The sequence below is a fragment of the Wolffia australiana genome, chromosome 2 (genome assembly GCF_029677425.1).
Source record: "Wolffia australiana isolate 7733 chromosome 2, ASM2967742v1".
NCBI classification, from domain to species: Eukaryota; Viridiplantae; Streptophyta; class Magnoliopsida; order Alismatales; family Araceae; genus Wolffia; species Wolffia australiana.
Window position 1 is genome coordinate 1,333,982 of NC_135836.1, and position 17,662 is coordinate 1,351,643.

At 43.1% G+C, this 17,662-nt stretch overlaps 1 protein-coding gene across 3 annotated transcripts; it reads left to right on the top strand.

Annotated features, from left to right (window-relative positions):
• The first annotated feature begins 276 nt into the window (after positions 1 to 276).
• LOC144716497 (Major facilitator superfamily protein) lies at positions 277 to 15,969 on the top strand. 3 transcript variants are annotated; one of them, XM_078591627.1, is made up of 8 exons: positions 277 to 470; positions 2,293 to 2,420; positions 3,664 to 3,885; positions 3,963 to 4,439; positions 4,533 to 4,730; positions 13,045 to 13,182; positions 13,559 to 13,825; positions 15,422 to 15,969. In XM_078591627.1, the coding sequence occupies exons 1-7, from the start codon at positions 378 to 380 to the stop codon at positions 13,818 to 13,820; spliced, it is 1,518 nt and encodes a 505-aa protein (XP_078447753.1). In that variant the 5' UTR covers positions 277 to 377; the 3' UTR covers positions 13,821 to 13,825; positions 15,422 to 15,969. The 3 variants fall into 3 exon arrangements, with proteins under 3 accessions (XP_078447753.1, XP_078447752.1, XP_078447751.1); XM_078591626.1 differs by lacking the exon at positions 15,422 to 15,969 and adding an exon at positions 14,465 to 15,369; XM_078591625.1 differs by lacking the exon at positions 15,422 to 15,969 and having other exon boundaries at positions 13,559 to 13,857.
• Positions 15,970 to 17,662: the final 1,693 nt, after the last annotated feature.

Below are 17,662 nucleotides of genomic sequence, written 5' to 3' on the forward strand. Positions count from 1 at the left end.
AATTTCAACGGTTCTCTCTGTGAAAAGAAATGACGTGGACCAATGAGAACTGACTCAAAAATTTGAAACGGTTTTCTCTCTGTGAAAAGAAATGACGTGGGCCAATGAGAATTGACTAAAAAATTTCAAACGGTTTTCTCCATCAAAAGAGATGACGTGGACCAATGAAAACCGAGGTCAACCCCGGGGAACTAGTACATAAAGACTTTCCGAGGTCAACCCCGGGGAACTAGTATATAAAGACTTTCCGAGGTTGCTTTCAACCCGCCATTTGAATTCCGCGACCTCTGTCGTTCATCGTATTGAGTCCGGGAAGAACAAATCAAGAATGGGGGCAGATCTCGCGGGGACGATCGCGTCAATTTGCGGTCTTCTGTATGAGGGAGGGGATGCGAGGATGGTTGAATCGCATGACTGTCGCCTTCGGGGCGACCTTCCTGCAGCTTGTCGTCTTTGTTTACTTCACACAGGTTTGATCTCTCTTTCTGTTCCTTCTTCTCCATCTCTTGATTCGATTATTCTTCTCGGATCGGCTTTTGTGCGTCCAATTTTGCTGTACTGCTAGAAGTTGTTTTAGCTTTCTGAAGAGCGGCAATTTTGCGAATTATTGATGGTGAAATCAGCGTCTGGACTCGTGTGGACCTTTTCATGAGCCTGCGATCAATTTGAATAATGTTGGAGATAATTTTTGAATTACATGCGATTGACGGCTGGGGAGGATGTTTTGTGCTTCCAGTTTTGCTATCTCAAAGAGTGCTAGAAGTCGTTTCAGATTTATGACGAGCAGTGATTTGTGAATTGTTGACGGTGAGATCAGCGTCTGCAGTCTTATGGTCCGGTCCCTTTATGAGCCTAGGTCAAATGTTTGACTGAATTGTTGCAGAAAATGCTATTGACGGTTCGGGAAGATGTTTTGCGTAAGGGTGAATAAATTTTGATAGGGGCTTTCAAATTTAATAGAGGAAAGCCTTTGTTATTCAAGTATTACCGATTCATGTAACGCGAGATCAAACGGTAGAGAGTTTCTGGAAATACGTGAATGGAATATTGTGAAAAACAATTTTTGGGGGGACTCACAATCCATGAAACAGTAAAAACTTTTGGTTTTCCGCTATGCCGACATTTTGTTGATCATCTGTGAGGGAGTGACGAGTTTGGTCTTCTATATTTCGTTTCTCTGGATGTGATTGCTACTGGTGTTAATTTTGATTGTAAGTGAATATCCCAACAAAGGATGATATTAAGGAGGTTCTTGCCGTATATTATATCTTTATTCATGTTTACTTTTAAAAACCTTGTAATAAATATCTCCGTCAATGGAATTGTGCTGAAATCCATCATTTTAGGATCTAGTTGTGAAACATTGTTAGATGCCATAATTTTGTGACCCATAGAGAAGGCTGATCCTTTTGGATATTTTCAAAGGATATAGGTTGACTCTGACAGATGGAAGTCACAGAAGTTCAAACAGTTGTGCAACTTAGAGACAATGACCCCACAGTTCTTCCGGACTATCATCTTCCGAAAAGTTCTAATTTTGCCAAAATGGAGCTCATAAATGGTTTATAAACAATACATAAAATTGATAAATCCCAATTAAACATCAAAGAATCTGAAAATAATTGGTAGGATTTTGACTTTTTGAAAATGACATCTTTGACTGTTACCACCTTTATTAATGCAAGAACTGTTTGTATGAATCTGAAATGTATGCTACTTCAAAATTATCCTCAGAATGTATGTCGAAATGAAGCCAAAAACTTTGTTCTGATCTTGTCTTTGATACAATCCATGATGTAGGCTCGTATGGGGGAGGGGCCTAGACGAGAAGTGCAGATTTTCTGGGGGTCGGAGACTAGAATGAAAATGATCAGAGGAGAGGTTAAACGGAGGAGGCAGGGATCGATCGCGGATGAGGTGCCTGAAGATGCGGTGAGGTAGATACGATCACGAGGGATGGGAATCATAGAGGGAGAGATTGGACTTAGACACGGGAAGGAAAGACAAGTACCCCTAATTTCATTCTTTTTTGCTGCCCTCCTTGAGGGAGGGCTGCCCTATTTATTTTAAAGGAAATACACAAAGGCCAGATGACCAAAGTGCACTGTTGTGGGCTACCATGATGAAACTAACCTTAAATAGGATGGAATTCATATCTGTCTTAAACATCTTCAGTTTAAAAGTCTTTGTTTCTTATTTTTATGTCCATTTTTTGTTGTTCATTTTACAACAATGGATACCAAACTATAATAGTTTATGCGTCTTGAAATACATCTTTGTTTTTCTCTGTAGGGCTTCAGGTCCTTTGTGTGGACAGCAGTTTCTTATCAGCTCAAAGACATACTTAAGCTTTCACCCTCTGCATCACAATTTGTTGTTTCTGTTTCATTCTTTCCATGGAGCATAAAACCGTTATATGGGTGCGTTGGGTTTGAAAACTACTATTATTTCTTCTTTTGTAAGTTTTGTTGTGTGAACTCTTTTGCGTAGCTCAAAATTTTCTTCTACAATCAACAATCAATTTAGATAGAGAATGAAGACTGATCTTCTATCAGGCTCCTATTGCACGTTATCGTCATTCTCATTGTGTACATTTTTCACTTCAGAAATTTGAATCATAGAATCATATTTCTAGTAGAAAATAAATCTATTAAGGAGGAATGAGTTATTTCGAATTTAGTAGGCTATGCTAGGGAAAGATAAGTCAATGAATGTCCTAACTACAGAACTGTGGGACGGCTAGTCAGATGCCGGAAATGATAAAAGTCCTTGATACGAGTCACTTCTTCTCCAAGAATTACCAAAGAAGGAAAATAAGACTCATACAATAAGGAGTTTTGGAACATATAAATAAAGGGGGGTTTCTACAGAAAAGGCATCGAAGATTCAGTTCTCAAGAAGCAGTTGCAGGCTGCAACTGGAGGCTGCGAAAGCAAGAGCTGCTTTGCGATCCAGAGAGGGATCTCGTCTTCCAGATTTCCCATTCTGCTCATTGCTATCTTCACCGCATTGTCTCCTTGCATCTCTTCTTCTCTATCACGCACAGTTGTTCTCTCAGACGGTACCTTGTATTGGGATTCATGTGACAATTTCTATATCATCTCCTATGGATTGATATTGATTTCCTTCGAGATCCACATCAGTCCTCCAGCGCTCTGCTGAGTCTCACAAATAAAATTAGGGTTCTGAAACTGGAAAACTCATTTATGATCCATGGAAAGAAGCATATTCGTACTGATCACAACTTGAAAATAGGGTAGGCCCAATAAGTAATTGTAAATGAATTGACATGGGATTACATTCATATTATGACAAGATGCAAGGTATAATTAAATGACTGTTTGACCCCTACCTATCCTGGGAGTCGATGTTTGTTATGTTCTGCTTGGAAAATATTTCTATAATGCTGTGTGGAGGAGTTGACGGCTGCATTCTAAAGGTTTATGTATTATTTCCATTGTGCTCATTTTGTATGGATAACTCTATGTACCTAACATGTTCAATACTCATGCATTTTGAAAAAAATAGAGATTTGTTAGTGATACATCTGGAGTTTTTATTCTAGCATCTCTTTTTTGGTATTGCTTTGACGATGTTCTGCTGATTGAACTTTCCATGCTTTTTACTTCCATAAAATGTCATAATAGCTATTTTCTTATACAGAATACTCTCTGACTGCATACCAATCAGTGGAAGAAGGCGAAAACCATACTTGATAATAGCAAGTGTACTATCCTTTCTCCCTTGGCTTGTTCTTGGGCTCTTATCAGTTGTCAGGAATTCACCCATGTGGCTCACCGTTTTCTTATGCCTTCAAAACATTGGGTCAGCAATGGCAGATGTTGTTACTGATGCAATGATCGCAGAAGCTGTTCGACTAGAACGGTACGACCAGTTTCCTCTTTGTGGCATATAATTCATATCTGCTATATACTCTGACTTCAGCATTTTTCTGAATCCAGAGCAGCTTATGCTGGTGATCTCCAATCCCTTTCTTGGTTCGCGATGGCTATTGGAGGAGTCCTTGGCAGCCTTTTGGGAGGAATAGCTTTACTAAATCTGAGAATTAGCAGTATTTTCCTTTTATTTTCAATATTACCGATCATGCAACTACTATCATGTTATTCTGTAGACGAGGCTTATGCGGGAAGAAAAGATAAAGCTCCAGTGGAAGGTAGTACCCTGGACAGTATTGAAAATGTGCAAAGTGTTGAAGGTGATGTGTTTTCCAATGGAAGAACCTCTCTGCCTAATTTATCCAGCAGCAGCAATTTTGGAATACATAAAGCACAACAAAGAAAAGGCAAGGGGAAGAGAACTGCAGCAGACACAGAATTTATAGATGAAAATCACCCAACCTTGAGATTGCAGTGGTTTTTGTCTCTGAAATCAGCCTTGCGTACCTTATCCAGTGCATTTAAGCGGCCAGTTATCCTGAGGTACCTTTGTCCACTTGCTTAAATTTCAAGGTTAGTTGGCTGCAATTCATGAGTAAAGGAAATAATTAGGTTTTTCTTCTGAAATGAGGTCAGACCGATGGCATGGTTCTTCTTCTCACATGCTGCTGTTCCAAACTTCTCAACGGCGATGTTTTATTACCAAACTGAAGTCCTGCATTTGGATGCATCCTTCTTGGGAACTGCACGTGTGGTGGGATGGTGTGGCCTAATGCTAGGTACATTCATGTACAATCGCCACTTGAAAAGGATGAAATTAAGAATTATTCTCTTGTAAGTGACCTTTACTCACAAAGCTCAGTTTTATATGGAAGGGAGTAGATTTATGATGCATTGTTCTTATCAAACTGTTTCTTTTGACGTCTTTATTAGACTTGGTTTGAGTCAATATTTGATCCCTCTGCACAATAGGCACATTTTCTTATGATCATTTCCTTTTTGGCATATACGACCCAAAAATTATTTAAAACACGGGAATCTCAGATCTAGTTTGAACTCTTTTGGTTCTTCTCAAGTATGGGTTTATGCCGTGATGACAAGATATTTGCTCTTGTTGGTTTGTCGTTGGAGTTTTTCCTTTGAAGAAAAAAAGGGAAGATCACCTGAAATTGGTGATTAACCCGGACGGGTGAACTGTTCATGGACACATGGCAGGAGATGAAAAAGACATGGTCTGGAGGATCCAGACGATTGATCATACTGACAGCGAGAAGACATGTGGGGCGAGCAAGACCGGATCCGCTGTCAGTCTGAGAGAGACTTTCTCTCTCTCTTTCTCGCCCCACATCTCTTCTCAGTGTCAGTCTGATTGATTGTCCTACTCCACCATAAACATCTTTTTTATCTCCCGTCATATGTTTGCAAGCAGTTCACCTGTTTGCAGACATTGTTTGTCTTTAACTAACCAAATTTTTTTTTCCTATCCCTGACTCAGCCATGGTTATACGTCTGACAGCAAATGAGAGAGAGGACAAAGGAGTGGGGGAAGAGGGGCAAAATTGGAGTGCATGGCTGTGCAGGGCCATTGAAATCCACACTGACCTGCACCCCCGTTGGTGAGCAAGGTATGCTCGATGAGCCAGACCTTGCTGATATTGGCGACGTTGACGAGAGAGTCTCTTCATGGATACCTTGAGCTCTGCCATCCTCTGCATCTCCAGCTCCTGTTCATGCCCTCCCCCAGCTGCAATGGCGACTGCCCCCTCCTTGTTTCATTCCCTCCTCCATAGGGTGAGCGACTGCCTCCTTGCCGACTCCTTTGTAAGATTCAAGTGGCATTTACAGACTGAAGGCAAACAGTGGTTCGTTCATGAATGAATGCAAACAAACCGAACACACATATACAATTTCAGCGGTTCGTTGGTCCTTGAACATCATTTGTTTGACACTGAACGTTGAACTTCCAATCACTAGGCTGAGTTTAGTGACAGCTGGGCCACTAAGAGAGTCTTTACTTTGGTGTTTGGTGACTCTACTTGCATCCGATCCGGCGATTCCTCTGGGATGTCCAAATTGTTGTTTTGCCTGGCTCAAAAACTATGGTCAGATTCAGCTCTTTCATACACCGGTGCCCTGGTCCTAAGTGCTCATTGGAATGGTAGCTTTGCAAGCTTGTTATTCCGTGTCTGTTAGGAAGACACAGCACCTCTGGTCGGATTGGAGCCTTTTGATGGAGGGACATTGTTCTCTAGTGACTGGGGAAGGTACACGGGTGAAGTTGGACCCCAGCTGAGTAGTCCTGGTGTGGTGAGAAACCGGGCCATGGCCGGAAGGGGTTGGAACACCGTGGTTCCATGGGTGCCAGAGGTATTGAAAGTGTTTTTTGGCTTCTAGGGAGGCATTCAGCACGGCACAGAATCCACGGGGCTTAGTGCGACGAATTTTGGAGTGAACTTCTTATTGCAGGTCATGCAAATAGCGATGCTTAAGCTGCTCGACAGTGAGTTGACAGAGATGGCTTACCAGGAAACTGAACTAGGTCTTATAGTCTTTGACAGTACCTTGTTGGCGCAAGCTCATCAACTGGTCTTGGGCGCAAACACCTAATTCCTCTCCAACTGCCAGGTGAAATCCGACCAGTCATGAAAAGAGAAGCAGTCTTTGGTCAAAAGTATCCAATCCATTGGTTTCCCCATCAAGTTGAGTGTGGATAAGCTGGAGGAGATCACAGTTTGATGTGAGCTTCATCTGAAAGTTACGTTCCACTCAGCACAGCCAGCCTGGTGAAGGTGGGGATTTTAGTGAGGCAGACTAGCTGAAGTGGAGGGTCATCTTCTGCCTTCGAGCGCAAAGAGGATGCTGTAAGGGCCTGGAACTGTTGTTACAAGGCAGTGAGGGAGTCCGGGGACTCAGAAAACGCCCATTGGTCCTCTGCCATTGCAGCTTTCCAAGCTTCTAGGGAATCCAATTGCCCTCGGGTGACAACCATAAAACAAAGACGTCAGGGCCAGGAATGGCTCTGGCGCCATTGCCACTCTCTCATGAAGAATGATCAAATGATAGTGGAAGTTAATAAAGAGCAATCAGTAGACCAACCAGGATAGAAGGTCAATCACAGTGGAAGTTAATAAAGAGCAATCAGAAGACCAACCAGGATAGAATGTCAATCACAACATGTCCATGCCCACATCAAAATCTGACACTCACTAGGAACCCAAATCAGCAGTTCTCCAGCCCACCGCCCATCGCCTATGACAACTTCCAAAGGCTTACCCTAACCCAAACTGCCTGATCCCACTTAAGGGTCAGGCTAATAACTTATCACATGTGTTCTTAAAAAGCACGTGATAGGCCATTTTGCGGCAGAGAAAAGTAATCCGCCCTGAAGACAAGTTGGAGGCGCATACACAGATCAAGTTGGAATCTGAAGGAAATTTTGGTGCATGCAGCATTGATGCAAGAAGTAAATGGTAGGCAATGAGGCAGTGGCGAGTTTAGTAGGAGTCTGAAAACCAGTAATGGTGGTGAAGGGAAGGTTGGAACAAGCCTGGCAAGCTTCCTATTTTCAATAACATTCCGGAGGCATGATAAGTAGGCCCAGAGTCGAGTAGCCAAGGAAATCATGTTGAGGAACTAGCCAATGATGATTGTCACAAGATGGGGAACATCAAAAAGGGCAATTGCTGATATGACAGTCCAATAAATACTCAGAGGCTATTGAGTGTCACTCTGCCAGGGTAGAAGTCGATGTAGGAGCCACAGGAAGAGTTGAATGCGTCTGGAAGAACCACTGATAATTTTCATATAAGATTATCATACTACGAGTGGACTGGATATCAAGGTCCTTGACTGCAGAAGCAACATGCATCTTCAAGGGACCAATGGATTTCATTGCGAAAGTCCTGAATGATGTCCTTATGGCCATAGTGAGTACTCTAGATGCAGTCTTCATTACCGTGGAGACTGGCCATGTCTGTGACTAGCAAGATCACAATTGTTTTAATCCAAGCCACGAGCACTGGTATCTCGGGAGATGTGCTGCGTAGAGGCAAGTTTTGTGGCCTTGCTGGATTGGAAAGTTGTCAGTGAGATGGCAGAGTATGAACACTGTGATGGTAGAGCTCAGTTAATAGATTAAGTAGTCAACCAGGGAATGTGCCCACAGACTGCCTCATAAACTGCAGAAAGCCCCCAACAAAATGCCAAAATGTCTAACTGATCACTCAATTTATGCCTTTCCATAAGATCAGCAGTAATTTGAACCACAGATAAAAGACCCTCATGCAGGGAACTGTTTTTACAAAATATGCATCCATTCTCTCTTCCCCTTGCATGGCTAAAAATTCAGCTATTGTCAGTGTTGGGAAATAGGTGGTGTGGCCTATTAGGCCCACTAGACCTTAGCCCACTAAGGGTTCCCTCTCTTAATCCCACATAGATAAATCTCTAATACTCTCTCTCTCAGCACTATATAAGGTCATGTATCCCTTATTTCTAAGTAACCAAGTTCTATCCATTTTATTTTATTCAACATGGTATCAGAGCCACAGGTTATCTAGAGTTCTTGAAATCATTCTTCCCCTAGGGTGGTGGAGGTTTCTCCTCCGCCACCCTAACTCCCTTGGTTTAAAAGTTTTCTCTCCGCTCCAAGCAGCTAGTCGACCGAACCTTTCAGCCACGTTGCTTTGCTGCTGCCGGCCGCCAACCTTCTCCAGGTGCGGCGGCAGCCAGCCTCGCGCCCTTCCTGCTGCCTCTCTGGCCAACATCCGGCGGTCGACCAGGGGATCTCTGGCTGGCCGTCCAACCATCCTCCGACGGCCCTCTAGCGGCCCTCCGTCCAGCTGCCCAGCCGCCCTCACGGCCCTTCGACGGCCCTCAGGCCGTCGAGCCGCCCTCCGGTGGCCCTCCGGCCATCCAGCTGCCCTCCGACGGCCCTCCCGCCGTCCAGCCGCCCTGCCGGCCACCCTTGCCGGCCGCCCTGCCGGTCAAACCGGCTGCCCTGCCGGTCGCCTTTCCCGGCCACCTTGCCGGCCGCTATTGGCCGCCCTTGCGCTGCACCTCCGACCGCACTGCCGCCTCCGCCGCCTCTGCCGCCGGTGCCCCCGCCTCCGCCGCCCTTGTACGCCGCAGTTGCGCTGCCCTGCCGTTGCCCGGAACCTGTTCAACGAAATGCCCGAGGGGGACTTCGTCTCCTGGACTCCTGCCGCGCCGAGAACCTGTTCGACGAGATGCTCGAAAGGGACTTCGTCTCCTGGACTGCCGCCGCGCCCAGAACCTGTTCGACGAAATGCCCGAAAGGGACTTTGTCTCCTGGACTCCGCTGCGCCCAGAACCTGTTCGACGAAATGCCCGAGGGGGACTTCGTCTCCTGGACTCCCGCCGCGCCCAGAACCTGTTCGACGAAATGCTCGAAAGGGACTTCGTCTCCTGGAATGCCGCTGCCTGAGAGGCCCTTTCCTCCGCCGCTGGAGCCTCGGCCTCCGCTGCCCTTGGCGACTTCCGGCAGGTCCTTTCCGCCTCCGCTGGCACCTCCGCCTCCACTGCCCTTGACGGCCTCCGTCACCCTTGGCGACTTCTGACGGCCCTCCGCGAATCATCTCCGGCGATCTCCTGCGTGTAATCTGCATCCCTCGGGTGATCTCTAGCCCAAGGCGCTCCCAGGTTAGGACTCTTCCTTCCCCTCGTCGGAGCATCTCCTCTCCACCCTAGTCTCGATGCTGGCTTCCTCATCGGGGTTTGCCTTCGTGTCCTCATCCGTCCCTTCTACCTTCTCTTCGTCCTCGTTCTCGGCGTAATCCTTCTCCTCGGGGTCCTTGTCCCTCTTCTTGGCGTCCTCTGGCCAGCCTCCGTTGCCGTCTATGTGCTCTTTCAGCTAGTCAATCTTCTCCAGCGGTCTCCGACCGTCTCCGACCTTCTTCCGCCTTCTCTGGCCTTCTCCGGCCGTCGGGCCTTCTCCGGCCTTCTCCGGTTGTCTCCAGCCTTCTCCGGCCTTCTCTGGCCTTCGCCAACCTTCTCCGGCCTTCTCTGGCCGTCTCAGGCCGTCTCCGGCCGTCTCCGGCCGTCGGGCCTTCTCCGTCCTTCTCCGGTTGTCTCCAGCCTTCTCCGGCCTTCTCTGGCCTTCTCTGACCCTCTCCGGCCTTCTCTGGCCTTCTCTGACCCTCTCCGGCCTTCGGCCCCTCTCCAGCCGTCGGGCCTTCTCCAGCCTTCTCCGGCCGTCACCGGCCTTCTCCGGCCGTCACCGACCTTCTCCGGCCGTCTCCGGCAGTCACCGACCGTCTCCGGCCGTCGGGTCGTCTCCGGCCGTCACTGGCCATCTCCGGCCATCTTCTGCCGCCCTAGCTTGGACGGCCATCGTCGGCCATCCTCAGCTCTACCTCGGCAGCCTCAGTTGCCTCGGTCACCTCCGGCCACCACCAACTGCCTCGGCTGCCTCAGCAGCCTCCGGCGGCCTCGTCGCCTCGGTTTCCACCGGATGCCTCGGTTGCCTCAGCTGCCTTGGTCACCTCCGGCCACCACCGACTGCCTCTGCTGCCTCAGCAGCCTCCGGCGGCCTCGTCGCCTCGGTTTCCACCGGATGCCTCGGTTGCCTCAGCTGCCTCGGTCACCTCTGGCCACCACCGACTGCCTCGGCTGCCTCAGCAGCCTCCGGCGGCCTCGTCACCTCGGTTTCCACCGGTCGCCTCGGTCGCCTCCGGCTGCCTCGGTCACCTTTGGCTGCCTCAGCTGCCTCGGTCGCCTCGGCTGCTTCGGTCGCCCTCGGGCTCCCTCCACCGCCTCCGGCCGGCTGCGGCACCTACGGTCGCCTCAGCTGCCTTGGTTTCCCTTGGGCTTCCTCCTCTGCCCTCTGCTGTCTCCGGCGCCTACGGCTGCCTCCGTCGCCTCCTGCTGCCTCGGCGCCTCTGGCTGCCTCAGTCGCCACGGGCTTCCTCCGCTGCCTTCGGCCGCCTCCAGAGCCTACAGCTGCCTCGGTCGCCTCCGGCCTCGGCTGCCCAGGCCATCTTCTCTTTTTCAACCGTCTTCAGCCTCCAGCCGTCCTCCGCCATCGTTCTGGCCATCCTGCTCCACGCTCTACACCGCCTACTACTACATCACAATCTGGGCGTGGATGACGAGCATCCACGCTCCAGCTTGCGGGGGAGTGTTGGGAAATAGGTGGTGTGGCCTATTAGGCCCACTAGACCTTAGCCCACTAAGGGTTCCCTCTCTTAATCCCACATAGATAAATCTCTAATACTCTCTCTCTCAGCACTATATAAGGTCATGTATCCCTTATTTCTAAGTAACCAAGTTCTATCCATTTTATTTTATTCAACAGTCAGACATAAAAGTGTCTAAGATTGCTCAAAACATGACTTAAAGCAGATCACAAAGTAGTTTTCTTAAGCTGGAATATGGTGCTTTGTCTGATACACTTCTTTCCATAGAACTGCAGAGTAAGGCACTGATATGAATCTTCCTAAAATATATAAAAGAAGAAATAAATGGATACTGAGTATGAGAAATGACGGTTATTATGGGTATGACAGTTATGACAGCAACTCACATATACCGTTAGAAGGCTGGGCGTCAAGCCAACATATGGAAGCAACAAAAGCATCCGAAGAGGCATTAACAAAAGCATCTCCTGAAGAAGAACGCAGGGGGGGTGTTCAACAGACGGTACGTTTGGATATGTTCGAAGAGGGCAACTGAAGAGGCAGTATAACTGCCTAAATAATGATAGTATGTATATATGTGTACATAAGTGTGGTATAGTTTAGGAAAACACTCAAGAAGAAGAGGGAGTGGTTCCTAAGGCTCTTAAGTTAATTCTTAAGAGATTGGGAAACGAGTGATCGTCAAATGGTCAGATCCTGGAAGAGAGGGTCTGTGTACTTGTATAATTAACTCTGATCAATATATTGTACCTTTCTTTCTAGTTTGTTCTTGTCTGGACTTGAATACTTCTGAGAAGACTGTATCAGGCACAAAGTTGAATCATCTGCTTCAAGGTAAGGAATAATCTAGGGTATGCCATCTCTCGAGAATCAAGATACGCTAGCATTTCTCAACTCCGAGGGGATAATTAACCGCAGTAAGGCATCTCCTGCTGACGCAATCAATTGTATGGGCAATAGAAGTTGGCTGTGCCCTGATGGTAGAGAACTATGGACAAAAGATGATTTGGCATCAGGAAAAGCACTTACCTCAAAGTCCATGATTTACTTTTTGGTTCACCGTTGGCTTCAACAGCATGCACAGAGAGAGTGCAGGCTGCACCCTAGTGGTGTGGTTGATTAACGTCCTCGAGATTCACATGAAACTATGGGAATTTATGCTTGAATAGGTACCTAATGCCTTCATAGTTCCAATCATGGCATAGTTACCTAAATTTGATCTAAGATCATTTTCCAGTTACAGGGGACTGAAGTCCTAGGGTGTAACAGTACCTATTCAAGCATAAATCTATGGTCTCCACTTTCTTGGTAGGTTATTTTAACAGAGGTTGGAGGAGTTTTTTCTGTTAATATTTTAAAGGATCTCTGAAATGACACTTGTAGATTAGCACTTCACCTACTCAGTTCATCCTCTCATCTTGTTCTATCTCCCACCTCCCTCCACATTCTTCCTTGATTTATTATATTGTCTCCCACCAACAATGTGAGGTCTTCAATTTTTATTGTCGGAAACTAATGCGCTTTGGTCCCAAAGGCAGCATTACTAAACCTTACATTTGAAGGCACCAAGCTGCTGTTGGAGGCTGTCACAGTACTGCCGTAACACTTAAGTGATATGAGGCTTCACCCTTATCATGGTGCCATAATTGAGGCACTTACAAAATATGCCTGTTGAATTTGTGAAGCTAGAAACTGCAACCTCACCATGGGCTGCAGAAAAAAAAATCACGAAAAAGAGGGTTATACCTGCTTTCATTTGTTCTTTTTATGCCTGATCTCCAGAACACTGTCACTTAAAAATATCTAACATGAGTTGAAACAAAATAATTTCCCGTACTTCCAAAAATCAATGATTTTCTTATGATACTTAATACCTTTTCTTGTGTTTAATATTTTAGGCTAACAAAACAAATCAATTTTAGAAGAAAGATAATGCATCTATTCTTCTATTTTTTATTAACCTTACTGATACTCATCTTTTTTGAATGCAGGTGGGCACATATAGGTTTGTCTCTATTAATACTCTTTGACATTGCATTGGTATCCCGGGCACATACAAAATTTGGCATATCAGATAGATATATGGTGCTGATAGGTTCAGCTCTGTCTGATGCTGTCAATCAATTCAAGTATGTTTCTAGATCTCTCTTCAAGTGAGGCACATCTTTATTATATCTAGGTTCATAATCACTTAATGATATCAGGTCAAGGCAGGTGTTAGAATGCCACTCAAAAAGAAAAAAAACGTTTCTAGAAAAATGATTGATAAAATTGATAATATATGTTTCTGACTTGAAGAAAAAAGAGTCAAGACCAGATTACCTTTTTAAATATTTTTGTTCCATATTTTGTGACATAATAAACATAACATCCAAATCTGAAAATATTCCTATCAATCAAACAATCTAAAAATATTAGCGTACGATATCTCAGCACCACATGTCATTGATTTTTTATGAAGCTGTTGATCACTTTGCGATGATTTCTTAAACTTTTGTAATGTAGGATGATGCCTTTCCTGATTATCTCGGGCAGGCTCTGCCCTCCGGGCATTGAAGGAACCCTCTTTGCATTATTCATGTCCATAAATAACTTGGGCTCAACGCTGGGTTCATTTTTGGGAGCTTCTCTTGCCTCAATATTAAATATTTCACCCCCAAAGTTTGAAAATCTCCTTCTGGGGATTATCCTTCAGCTCATCGCCACATTAATTCCCATTACTTTCCTCTTTTTGATTCCACAAGATGCGACTGGATCATCAACATAGATAAGGTATTTTGATATTTAAATTTGTGGTCATTTCACTTTCTGGCTCCATATTGATAGAAATAGTGGTAATTATTCATCAAAACAATTCACATTCTTTCTTACAAGTCTCTTTCATAATAAACAGTCTTAAATATAGAGAAATAAAGCTTTTGTTGATGTTTTGATACTCAGCTTTGTTTTTTCTTTCATTAATTAACTGCATATTGATGAACATAATAGTCATTTTTCAATAATGTATTATGATATTCAACATTCTGTGACTTTCATGCACCTGTTGCCTGTTAAAAAATGTAATGGCCATTGTTTTCATAAAATTAATCCATAAATATTCTTTATCAAGTGTTGCTGCAAAATAAAACAGTTCATCTACTTAAAAAAACTGTTTGCAAAGAGAACTATTCGAGATATGGCTAGGAGTTTACCTGGAAGGCATTATATTTTATTTCAATATGAAATTTGAGTTTCTGGTTTTTGCTTAAATATGAATCAGCTGATGTATGTCCTCACTCATACATGTTTTTAGTCAGTCTTGACTATTTCTGCTGAATGGGTTGATTTTTCCTACCATAATCAGTCGAATAAAATGCTTCACTCTAATTTTTAAATGTCTAATTTTTATTATTAATAAAACTGTTACTGCAGGAGCAATGAGTACGAGAGTTTCGTTCGGAAGAGACAGACTGAAATTAAGTGAGAATGCCTTCCAGGTGAAATATTAAGGCAGATTGGGAGAAAATGGTTACGTAAAATGCATAAATATAAAGGGCTTGAGTGTTTGAAATTTAGATGCATAGGGAGAAGGAAAAGAAGGAATATAAATTAAGGGTATCACGGAAATAAAATAGGTGAGAAATATTTGCCGACTACTGATGGCTGTTGGTCACAACTACTACCAAAAAGTTTACATCAAGATTCATAATTCACGGAAGGAGAGAGAAATTGGAGAAATATAAAGATATTAGATGACATATAACAAGAGGAATATCGGGAGGATATAAGGATAGGGAAAATGACTCGTCTCTTAGAAGAAGTATCTATGTCATCTTTTGCGGCAGTTCCCAGCTGTGGATCCTAGGAAGTCAGTAAGGAAACCCACTAGGACCGATAAGAGTAATTATAGCAGGCCCCTCATTTTGCTCTCTTCGAGTTATCTTCCTTGACTTTTTGTGGGTTCTTAGTTCATCTGACTTGCTGGATATTGATATAGTGTTTCATTTAGTCATGTATGGGTTGATTTTCCAGAATCTCACTTTATACAAATCTTTGGAATAGTGTTGGAAGATGGGGTAAGACCACCTCTTAGACATATAGATCGGTTGATAGATAGATAGATAGAGAAACATCTATATTTGATAACATAAATTACTAAATGGATAGATAAACATTTGGATGTATTTTTGGACAACAAGATGTATGGATAAATATATTACATTGATTTGTCAATGGATTTCTGATTGAATAAAATAGAGATAAAGTAAGATCAACATGTTAATTTAAAATAACTACATGGAGTCAAAACTTAATTGACATATATATTGGTTTATAGATTGATACTAGTTCATAGATTAGCAAAACACATCTAACTGATGAATCTTACAGGTGCAGCCTAGAATACGTATCATACAAATAATGGGCGAGAAACCTTTTCCTTTGAACTAATTTTAATGTCTTCACCATTTTGTGATGTGTACATCCAAATATCTATCATCATGTCTATATGCGATTTCAAATCCATTCACAGAGCAAGGGGACATAATCTACTTTATCCAAGGTTTATATTCAGGCTAAAGATAATCAGAATAAAGACGTAGTCTTCAAGAGGTACTTAAAGTTGTTGGTTATTTACAGTGGAAGTAATGAGGGCAGCAATGACTAACAATGCCATCATTGATATGGGATATATGTGCAGGTGGAATGGCCCATAAAAAACAGAAAATTAGAGAGAGAGAAAGAGAGAACAATGGAAAATGTTTCTTGGACTCCACGACATATGCGTCAGGTATTAAAGAGAATTAAATTGAATCAAGAAGTAAAGCTACTTATGATAGGGTCTCGAGAAGATAGAATTATCATTCATCTTAATCATTGATCAGATAGCTGATTCCCTCAGAGAAGCATTACCCAATGAGTATTTTATCCCTCTGTGGCAAGCTCAATGTAATTCAAATCCTATGGTGGCATGGGATACTATGGAGAATCAAGAAGAATTAAATGCGTTCTCCAATAGTAACTGAAAATATCTCTATAAAAAATTAAATATCATTAGGGCTAAGGAATAGGATTCTTTTAAATCAGCTAGTTTGGTGAACATCACAAATCACTTAATATATAACACCTAACCTTTTATTTGTTTCATCAATGAAAACTACTACTATAGTTTTGGTATTCAAGCTTGCCCTCTTGTATATATATATACGTCTTATCTTATTATTATATGCCAAATCATCACAAACTTGAAGCGAGAAACATCACCCAGATAGGTGGAAGGCAGTGCCGGCATGAAGTGATGACAAAGATAATAGTTATCCAGACATAGTCAATGATGCCAATAGAAGTCATTTCCCATTTATCTCCCATACATGTTGTTTCTAGAAACAACAAGACCAGTTCTTGATTTGTACTAAAATGAACGTCATCTCATGTTCATTCCCTATTTTCACCATAGTTGGTTATTGTGCTAACTATACAAACATTTAATACTTTGTTTAACCTCTTTCGGTCAATAAAAAAACTAAAAAGGATTAGTGTATTATACTTCATCTCACATGGGATTCATTGTTAAGTAAAAAAGATTAATTAAATTTTATTTTTTAAAAACTATCAATACAATATCACAAAAATTCTAAGAGAAGGAACAAACTTTAAAGGGAATGAATATTATTATAAGTAAAATCACATAAGACTATTGAAATCAGTCTCGTCCAATGTTGTCTCTTGTATGAGTACATGGTGAAGAGGGGAAAAAGGTGTAATTACTCAGGTTACAATATTAGATGTCTTTTCACTAATTCAGAGTTTTCCATGTTCTATTTATTTATGAGACTATCCCCACTTGATTCCTTAGAGTCAAGTGAATTTTTCCCACATGACTTCTTAGAGTCACATTAATCCTTAATGGAGTTTTAATTGAAGTATATGACTAAAGTAAATTAAATGATGATTTCTGGATTAAAGAAATTTAAATTAACGAGATGTCCAAGCCAGAACCTGGACTAGAGGAAGAAATATGAGATGCTTCCTAGATTTGAGAAAGGGGCTCAACACACAAGAAGACTGTTTCAGAGCCCCATTTAGCCATTTGAAATTGGGCCAAACAAAGGCAAGAACTGTGGAACTAAAAACAATTTGAATTTTGAAAGTCTATCTACAAATCTGCATTATAACAGAAATGGATTCAATAAAGTCCTCCTCGCTCTCCAAAACCATAAAATCAAATCCAAGTGCTAGATTAGATTGGAAACTTCTGTCTATTCTTTTTCCCTCTCTTTATCCCTCCAAAGGCCTCCCAACATGTTGCTGACGACCTAGTCTTATAGATTTCTTTGACCAAGATTAAGTTCTTTTATAAAAGTGTGAATAAAATTGAAGTTGGATCCAGTTTGTCAGAGAGAAAACACCACTCAGCCCAAGAAGGAAGTCATAATGTGGTTTGTGTCACCTCTACAATTTTTTATTTGCATTTTCTAATCATTTGCCATGATAGAATTTCAGCGGATAGCGTATTCAAAAAACTTTATAGCACCCTTAGGATCATCTAAAAGTTACATCAGCTTTCAACCACTACATCATCTAAAAACTTTACGGCGACGTGGACTGCCTACGCGGATTCTGATGAGGCAC

Excerpts from the sequence above, each read along its gene's own strand:
- LOC144716497 (XM_078591627.1), top strand. The coding sequence starts at position 378 with ATGAGGGAGGGGATGCGAGGATGGTTGAATCGCATGACTGTCGCCTTC. Across the intron at positions 471-2,292 it reads TCTTTGTTTACTTCACACAG|GGCTTCAGGTCCTTTGTGTG; the intron begins GTTTGATCTCTC and ends TTTTCTCTGTAG. Across the intron at positions 4,440-4,532 it reads AAGCGGCCAGTTATCCTGAG|ACCGATGGCATGGTTCTTCT; the intron begins GTACCTTTGTCC and ends AAATGAGGTCAG.